Here is a 10,268-nt window from a genome sequence, read left to right on the forward strand (position 1 = left end):
AAATTAGTTTGCATATGGGTAAAATATCTTTTCCTTTCTAATTTAATTTTTTCACATAGTATATTTTGATCGTTTTCCTTCCCTAACTCCTCCTATATCCTCTCTACCCACCCCACTTTGTATTTTATATATATTTTTCTTTCAAAAGTAAGCAACATCTCACAAATGAAAACTGAACAAACAAAAAAAAGTAGGACAAAAATTACCAAAAATACCACCAAATAAGCAAAAAAAAAAAAAAAAACCCTGCAATAACCCATGGGGTTTATTTCACCTAGGCCAACTGCTTCAGATCATGATACCTGTTTTGTACTATGGTTGATATGCCCAGTAAGATTGCACTGGAGAAATATGATTATATGTTTGCCAGTATGTATCAATTAGAGAAAGTTTATTGGTTACAAGCTGAACCCTGTATCCACTTTCCTCTCACTGTGCTAGGGCCATATTTGACTTTAACTTTGTGTACTTCTTCCATCTTTGTCAATTCATATTTATATTAGTCATCTTATATCTGAAGATTTTTTTCCCTTGGAGGCATCTATACCCTCTGCTTTTTGCAATCTTTCCATGTCTTCTTCCACATAGTTCCTTGAGCCCTGTGGGAAGGAGTTTAATGGAAACATCCCATTTAAGATTAGGAATTCCAAAGTCTCTCACTCCCTGCACAAGGGTGGACACCAATTTTAAACGGCATGTTTCAGATTTAACATCCTGTGACCATATATAGGATAGCACATTAAATTGGAATTCAAAGTCCAAGATTTCTAGAGAATCTTTTCAAAGAAGTTGCTACTACAATGCATTTCTAGAACTTCTGTTAATACTAATTAATTTCATGTTAGTTATTAGCACATTACTTTTCTTTCTAATTGTCACAGAGCATTAATAGGTTGCCTGAAGACAGTGATGGAGAACATGACAGAAGCGACAGAATTCCTACTGTTGGGACTCACCAATGACCCAAGCCTACAACTTCCCCTTTTTATCAGCTTTCTCTTCATCTACACCCTGACCCTGTTGGGGAACCTGGGGCTGATCCTTCTAATTCTGTTGGACTCTCGCCTTCATACCCCCATGTACTTTTTCCTGGGAAATCTTTCCCTTGTTGATCTTGGTTACTCTTCAGCTGTCACTCCCACAGTCATGATTGGACTCCTAGTAGGAGACAAGATCATGGCTTACAACGACTGTGCTGCTCAGTTGTTCTTTTTTGCAGGTTTTGCTACTGTGGAAAATTACCTGTTAGCCTCAATGGCCTATGATCGCTATGCAGCAGTGTGCAAGCCCCTACACTATGCCAGCAACATGACTACAGGTATTTGTACATGGCTGATTGCAGGGTGCTATGCCTGTGGCTTTCTGAATGCCTGTATCTATACTGGAAACACATTCAGTCTCTCCTTCTGTGGATCCCATGTGGTGCATCATTTTTTCTGTGATATGCCAGCAGTCATGGCTCTCTCTTGCTCTGATAGACATGTTAACGAGCTGATTTCTGTATGTCTAGCAAGCTTCAATATCTTTTTTGCTCTCATAATAATATTAGTATCCTATATTATAATTTTTGTAATGATATTTAAGATGCACTCAGGAGCAGGGCATCAGAAGGCTCTTTCCACATGTGCCTCCCACTTCACTGCAGTTTCTATTTTCTATGGAACTATCATCTTCATGTATTTGCAGCCCAGCTCTAAACATGCAATGGACACTGACAAAATTGTGTCTGTCTTTTACACCATGATCATCCCTATGCTGAACCCTCTAGTCTACAGCCTGAGGAACAAAGAGGTCAAGAGTGCATTCATGAAAATAGTATGGAAGAAAAAATAATCATTATAATTATGACATTAAATATTTTGTGATATGCAATATTAAAATTCTTATCAGATCTTATGCATGTACTGTGTTGTATTTTAAGCATACTAGTTCAAGATCTGAGTTCTTATTCTGGATTTCATTTTGTACTGGGAATCAAGGAATATTATATTAGAAACATAATGTCTGAATAAAAATATGTTTTATTCTGTTGTTTGATATGTAAAAAATATTTTTTTACCATCATTGATATAATCAATTATTTGTTTTCAGTTTCTTCTTCTGGTATTTTGTGGTAGTTAATCAGCTAAGTGTAACTGTTTCAAATGTATACCATGAAAATTAGGAAATGAACATAGGATGAACTGGTTACTGATGAGGTTCATCTGGATGCAAGCATAGGACATGGGTACAATTATCACTTGACCTCTATGAAATCCTAAACTTAGCTGTTGAAATACAGTATAATTTTTATTCAAAATTTAGTCCCAATTGAAGAAATGGCCAGTATTTTTTCCAAATTCTAGCTACCTTTTATCTATGTCATAGTTCATAAAATCCTTGCCCAAAATTTAAGACAATGATTTATAAATTAATTTTAATTGCTATAACTCAGGACCTGAGAGAAGAATTCCATCAGAAGATAGAAACATTAAAAGGATTCAGAGTGAATTGAAATTGAATGCAAAAACCTAGCAGCTCAAATAGAAAACTTAAAAGAAAGTACAGAAGTGTAATTAATTAGGTAAAAGATGAAGTAGAGAATACAGATTAACTAATTAAGGTGATAGGAAGCTATTATTAAACTATAATAAAGGATCACACACGGAATGTAATTCTGAAAACAACAATAGATGATAAAGAAGAAACCACATTCAGTGGCATAATACAGATTCTCAAAGAGATCATAGGAGAAAAGTTCCCCAAATTAAGGAAAGACACACTAATATAGATATGAGAAGTAAATAGATAGCCAAATATACAAGACCAGCAAAGAAAATCTCCATGGCATATCATATTTAAAACATTAATCATAAATAACAAATTATTTTGAAAGCATAAATGGAAAGAATTGCAGGACACATATAATGGAAATCCAACCAGAATAATAGTTGAATTCCCAATAAAAACTTTGAAAGTAAGACTCGGGAACCATATTTCTCAAGTCCTAAAATACTAAGATGCTCCCCTCTGCTAATATACCTGGAAAATCTATCTGTCATAGTTGAAAAAGAAATAAAAAGTTTCATTGACATAGACAGGTTAAAAATATATTCAAGAAACCAAAGCTAAAGAAAATACAGAAAGCTTTATTTTTTGACTAAAGAGAACTGAGCATATCAGAGAGATGGGGAAAGAAATATGAAGCCATTATTTATGAAACACAAAATACTGCTGAGAAGACAAACAACACCAATTATTAAAAACACAATGGCTCAATATACATATTTCTATAATCTCTATCTATCAGCTGTCTACAAGAGAGGGATCTTAGTTTTATGATAGGCACAACTGTAGAATAATAAGATGAACAAATATTTCAAACAAATGAGATGAGAAAATAAACAGACATCTATCTCTCTGACTCAAGGAACATTGTGTGTGTGTGTGTGTGTGTGTGTGTGTGTGTGTGAAAGGACTGTGAGAGCCAGAAGATTAGAAAGTTTGCTATGAAAATGTGCTGCCTAGTAATGTCAAATCCAGACACACATAGTTCTACAAACTTTCCTTCCCATACATGAACTGAATAAGAACATTACATATAGTCATGCCAAAGTGAATGAGGAAAAGCCCATAGGTGGCAAGTCTGCACTTAGGCAACCAAGAAATTTGCAGAGTAAATAAAAATTAATTCTTCATATGGAATAGCACACCAAAGGGTTATCCAATACCACATGTTCAGTTTTGAATATATACATACAAATAAATTATACAAACTGAGCAAGTTTTATTTAGGAAAATGTAAATATATAAATAAAACACCAATTAATAAAAACATAACGTAATGACCTGGAGAAAATCAAGGAAGTATATTTAACAGTCTTTGGAGGGAAAATGGGGAATAGAAAAACTTTTAAGAATATATATATATATATATATATATATATATATATGTTACAGGGAATAATAGTTTGGGTAGGAGAAATGAGCATGGCAGAGATATTGTGAAAAGAACGGTAGATCTATGGTTGCAAACAAAACAGGTATAATTGAGAAATCAAATCAGTGACACAATAAATGACATGTTATGGGGTTTTTGTCCTTCTGTTGGTTTGTCTTGTCCAATGTTGATCTGATGGCTTTCATTTTACCTTATTATATTTTATGTTTTGTTATTATTTAGAAGCCTATCATTTTCTAATGAGAGACAGTAATCAGTGTATCAGTATGGAGGTGTGGAAAAACAGTGAGGTAAATAGTAATAGGGACAACTCTAAACAAAATATATCATAAGAGAAAAGAATTGACTAATAATAAAAGGGGACAAAGAAACAAACGTTAATTTTATGAAAAAAAATCGGAAAGAGAACAAATAAGTGGATTAATAAAGCACTATAAATCATTGGTGAAAGAAGAACAAACCAGATCTAAATCCAGTAGGATTGTTTGGTATACCTATAACATGCTTTATATTATAATAAGCAAAAAACTGCTTCATTTTCTTAGAGACATATGCTGGACCATTATCTGTCTTTATTTGTGAAGGTATACTTATAATGGCCATAAATTCTAATAAATGTATGAATACTGAATTAGCCTTTTCCAAACTCAAAGTACTTGCCCTTTGAAAATATGTAAAAGTGTCAATGGTGTGGTGCACACGTTTTTAATTTTACAAATACTATAAAATGGAACACATCCATCTGCCAGATTTTATTCCTTTGAGTACCCTTTCGGTTACTCCTTACAGGTAGTAGTGTTTGGTTATAGATAGAACAATTAGGACATCTTTTTATAATCTTCTTACCATGTTGCTATGTAATAGAAAACTCTTTCTTCAAACCTTTGCTATTAACATGTTTTTTATGAAATCTGAGGTCTTTAGCATATTTCCAATTAATAATTGATCAATTTGCAGTACCTTGTGCTAGAGGACCTGACAGACCAGTATGGGGCCAGATGTGTGTTATGTATGTGGGACAAAGCCTATTCCTGATTATATTTTGAACCTGAATAAATAATGAAGTCAATTCTGTATTATCTCATATAAATTCAGCAGTTTCATTATGCAAACCAACTCTTTCTGCATATTGCAAATCAGTAACTACATTGAGTACTCAGGACTCAGAGCTGCATCATAATGTTATAAAACAGGTAACAGTGGCAGATGTACAATATTGAAGTTTTATCTTCTAATGTTACCATATTGTTTCTGGTACTAATACATTTGATAGTGCTTTTTATATTCTTTGGCGATAAGTGTACTTTCAGTAAAGATGAATACAGTACTGCACCTTAATGGGGAAAACATAGTTACACTGAGCTCAGGAATTCCTGCTAGCAAATATCATTATACCACTGAATTTACACTTATGCCTCATTTCACCTGTAGATCTTTAAATTAAGCAGTGACATTATGATGCAGCCCAAATCTTTTGACCTATGAATATTTCTAATGATTTCATTGAGTCACTTAGCCTTTGGTCCTTTTTCTGCCCATATGATTCCAAGGTATGATTTTTTTTTCCATTAGGATAACTTCTCAGCCTTAGATATCATTTGGATGGTGTGCAGATTGGCTGCCTGGAGAGATACTCTATCTGCTAACATAACTTTTTAGCAGATTTTGATTGTCAAATTCAACAGCAAGAATCCTTTTTGCTAATTTCTCAGTACCCTTTGACATGGATTGAATTTTGTCTGTAAACTTAATGTTACCCTTTTCAATGGCATTAATTTATAGACCTAACTTTTGATTTTTGGTGGTATTAATCCTGTCAGCTAGCTTTTCATTATTAGTCTGTAAGGACTGTATCATTTCTAAAAGTACCTGAGTCTTCTCTCTCTTATCAGTTTTCTATTACAAATATAATATGAAAAACAAAACTAAGTCTCAATATCCAATACATCTATGCATCAGAAAAACCATAAGCCTTGAAGAACACCACCCATAGTATAAGGAAAAAAAGGCTACTAAAATCTTGGTGATAGTATCTGTCATTATATCACTTTAAAATTTATTGTTTTATTTGTTAATCAAATACAGTTACCTTTATTATGAGTAATTTTTTTAGGTGCAGTAATCTTTATTGACCAGCAGGTGTCAAAGTTGTAGCCACGTAGCATAGAGACATGAACAGCAGTGGCATAGATGCAACTGATGGAGGAGAGATAAAACCAGCAGTGGCATGAACAGTCCCACTTGGTTCCATATTGACACCTGCCCAAATACTGACAAATATGCTTTGCTTGACAAATTAAGAGCGATTAAATCAATTCCATACATGGAGAGAGCTTTTTGGTGGCCAGAATATCAAGGAAGACAGCGTCACAAGCAGAGATCACAAAACAGAAGCTGTACATGTCGCTGTCCAGCAGGGAGAGCAGTGGGAGGGATTGTGGAAGTGTGTGTGAGCTCAGGAAATTGACAGTAGCTCTGATGTGGTGGGTTTTTGGAAAAAAAAAAACATTTAGTAGGTGACATCAAGCTACTTGATGAGCTACTTGATGGGTGAGGGTGTGAGACCTTCTCGGCCACAGATCTTTTGGGCCTTTTGGGCTGGTTCTGGTAGGCATGGAGTTGGAATTCACATGGGTACCCAATGTAGATGGATAATATAAAGTAGTCCTACACTAGCTCAGAAATGAGTATAATAAATGGTTCTTTATTTAATGGTACACTCACAGATCACAGTCCTCTGCGTGAGTGGGGAACAGGAATTGAATACAGCAACTGAGAGAGATTGTGCAAGCTATATGGTTGCATTTATAGTATAAGAGACCATGCCCAAGTGGCTGATATCTTAGACTATTGGCTAAAGGAGTGCGTACAGCAGTGAAGAACAAGGAGAAGCAGAAGTTACTGACAGAAGCTGGCAGAATCCATCATGACAGAACGCATGTTATTTTGTTCCTTTGCCCTGAAATCCCTCAGAAGTTCACAACACTTTAGATATTTTTTTCTGAAACTTTCTTGTAGCCTAGAAGATGGTTCTCTTGGACTACAGTACAAATTGATGATGACGATCCATGACAAAGGCATGCAGGTCTGTGCCATGTGGCTACAACTTTGACACCTGCTGGTCAATAAAGATTACTGCACCTAAAAAATTACTCATAATAAAGGTAACTTTATTTGATTAACAAATAAAACAAAAATACAGGAGGAATTCTAAGTATCTCTATTCTTATGGAAAAGTAATTGGGAGCAGTTACATGGGGCACTTGTTGATTGGATGGGACTAGTGTTAGTTGTATTCATTATGAGTCTTTTAGCCATGTATGGTTAGCAACATCTGTATCCTGTAACTTTGGGTATCTCTACCTTATAAGGCCAGGTTTAGCCTGTTTAATTTATTGGCCAAACTTTGTTGAGGGATTTCCTGGAATCAGGCTTAGATCATTATTCACAATTGTGGATTGTTCTGCATCTAAAATAGAGACATATTCTGGCTCCTTCATTGGATGAAACATATAAGTATATATGACTTGAGGCAATAGTTAGACTGACAAACAATTGCTGACTGATTACATTCACATGTGGCACCTTTAATAGTAGTTCTCACAGAGGTAGAGAATTTAATAGTGATGACAAGACATCACAGACAATAGGGTAAAAGGGTATCAGCAAGGGTAGGAGAGTAGTTATTAACTGTGATCAGAGGCTTTTATGGGATATTACAGAGCAGATATAGATATACCTATATCTATAAATAACATTGAAGGACAATGAGTTTCAGAAAAGAAATACATTTTAATCTTTATAAGATCCAATGAATGTTGGAGAGAGATATATTTAGTCTTATTTAAATATGAGATAATCTATGCATCTGTAAAAATAGCTCACTGTGTAATGCTGTATGATAATATATAATTGTTTTTACCTATTACTTAAAGGATACATTTTAATTTTTATAGAGTTAATAGTCATATTCATCCCCAGGGGTAAGTTAATTACCTCTTGTGTTGGAAGGGTAGATGCATGAGTTACATATTCTCTGGAGAGAAATCTCTAGAGATTTTCAGCTCTTTGTATTTATTCCAGTTTTCCATGTATTACCCAAAGTGATTCAGCATCATGTATTTTATAAGAAGTACAGTATATGCCATGTTTCATTGAACAACATTCATTTGTCTGAATAGTAATAACTGTGAGAACATAATAGTCTTTTTCTGACCTGATGATCTGCTGTTGGATTCAACCATGGTGAGAGATAAAATTAAGGTGAAAAAATGTGTATTTTTGAATGATGAACTCTTCATATGATATTTTGTAGCTCTCTTTAATTTGTTGTTTGTAGACATAATTTATGAATTGTGAGAGAAATGTAATGTGTCTCTTGCAAACAAAAAGGTGAGTGACTCCTCAAAGGATACAGAAAGAATACAATATTTATTCAAAATTTGATGTGTGTTGCTATTCTTTTCACCATTCTCCCCTGCAATATGGATGTTAGAATATTTTGATTCGTTCTTGAGAGAGGTCATCTAATAGTATTTACCAAAAAGAAAATAACTGCTTTTATGACTTCAAAATCACTTTCTGAATTCAATATTCCTTCTCTTCTAATAAAACTGGATACAATTTTATGTTCCACAAATATTCAAGTGAGAAGTATAACTTATAAAACAATAGTTGGGATCCTCTCTATATGATGGGTTCTTTGAGGAAAGAGATGTTCTCAAAAGACTTACTAATAAACTGAGTTGAGACTGGAATGTGTCTCATTCCATTCATATATTCATAATTCATACATTCATAATTCATGGAATTATATATATATATATATATATATAATCTCAATATATCTAATTTTACAAGTCATTTGTTTTACAAACTGTGAGTAACAGTGAGAAAAAATGATATTTTGACTGATGAAGTAATGATTATCTGGTGCACTGTATGTTTGCATTTCACAGAAGGGTTGAAAATAGACCACACACACACACACACACACACGTCCTAACCCAGATTCAGTAACCATCTTGGGTATTTTTTTTTGCTGCCTCTATAATTTTAAACTTCACATAGTTCCTCAAATACTCATTTCCCTTACCAATAAAAGGAGAATATTTATGATACCTATTTCTCTCCCACAAAATCCAATATGTAAGAGTAAGAACATAATATCTTTAAGAGTCAGGTTGATGAACTAAAATTTCTATGGGCTCACCATAAAGAAGCCAAAGTACCTATGGAGTATCTGCCAAGCAAAGGCTGTAACTCACATAAGGAAGCTTTAAATGTGGTTGCTAAAAAAAAGGAAATTTCAAATTAATAATTTAGAAAATGGAATGGTTCAACAAAAGTAGCATGAGAACTAAATATAGACATCAATGTGAGACTTATTCAACTCCCAATCTTTATAATATTTGGTTGTGATATGAATGTCTTAAAGGAAAAAAATGTGCACTAAGAGTGATGCACTCTTTCACTTAGATGAAAATGAAAATTGCATGAAAGAAGTTTTCAAAATATATTGCTTAAATGGTGTTACAGATGCAGCAGTTGTATGTTTGGAGCAAAGAAAGATACATACTGGAAGGTGTAGACACTCACTGATACCAGTATTTAAGTGAAAGGAAATTTGACAGGGAAGTACCAATACTTCACTCATAAAATAAAGCTCTGTACTACGAGTACTGACCAAAGCATGCTGCACGTTGTCCCATCCTAATAACAACATGACAGACTTCTCACTTGTCATAAACATTTAAAATTGACTTTCTTTTATATACTACCTGATTTGCTTCTAACAATATTAATGGAAAGTAGATCTTATTTATAATCCTATTTTTTTCCGATGGAAGTATGATGTTTGTATATAAATGAAAGACTTCTGTTTGAAGAACCCAAATTCTCTGCTGCACATAATGGGATATACCTCATGTTGAGTTTTCATTGCTGCTTGAACTTGCCTTTATTATTCCCTAATTCTCCAATTATTTAGCCATACACAGAGATGTGATAGGATTTAGTAGGTAAATTCAACTTTAACCTTAGTTTAAGAACATATGTATGCATGGATGTGCAGGTGGTAATAATCATAAGCTAGTGCAGAAAAAAAATTTACAAGTCAAATAACTATCAGTAATAATTGCAGGCAATTTTGTTATTAAAACAGGATTCAATGCATACTTCAGGATTCTATTTGACTGGTTTCAATTCCACTAAGTCTTATAATATTGTGAATATCACCTGAAACTAGATACTAATTCTGTTCAATTGAATCCAGGGTTTAATTTTAATTTAATTTAATCTACTTTAGATCCACTTAGCAACCATTCAG

At 33.7% G+C, this 10,268-nt stretch overlaps 1 protein-coding gene across 1 annotated transcript; it reads left to right on the forward strand.

The window, feature by feature from the left end:
• The first annotated feature begins 909 nt into the window (after positions 1–909).
• Positions 910–1,833, forward strand: LOC126498598 (olfactory receptor 5B2-like). Its single transcript, XM_050137387.1, has one exon. It carries the CDS (start codon positions 910–912, stop codon positions 1,831–1,833), a length of 924 nt encoding a protein of 307 aa, XP_049993344.1.
• Positions 1,834–10,268: the final 8,435 nt, after the last annotated feature.

This window comes from Alexandromys fortis, unplaced genomic scaffold (genome assembly GCF_014885135.2).
Source record: "Alexandromys fortis isolate MF-2015 unplaced genomic scaffold, M_Fortis_MF-2015_v1.1 scaffold_3, whole genome shotgun sequence".
Classification (NCBI taxonomy): Eukaryota; Metazoa; Chordata; class Mammalia; order Rodentia; family Cricetidae; genus Alexandromys; species Alexandromys fortis.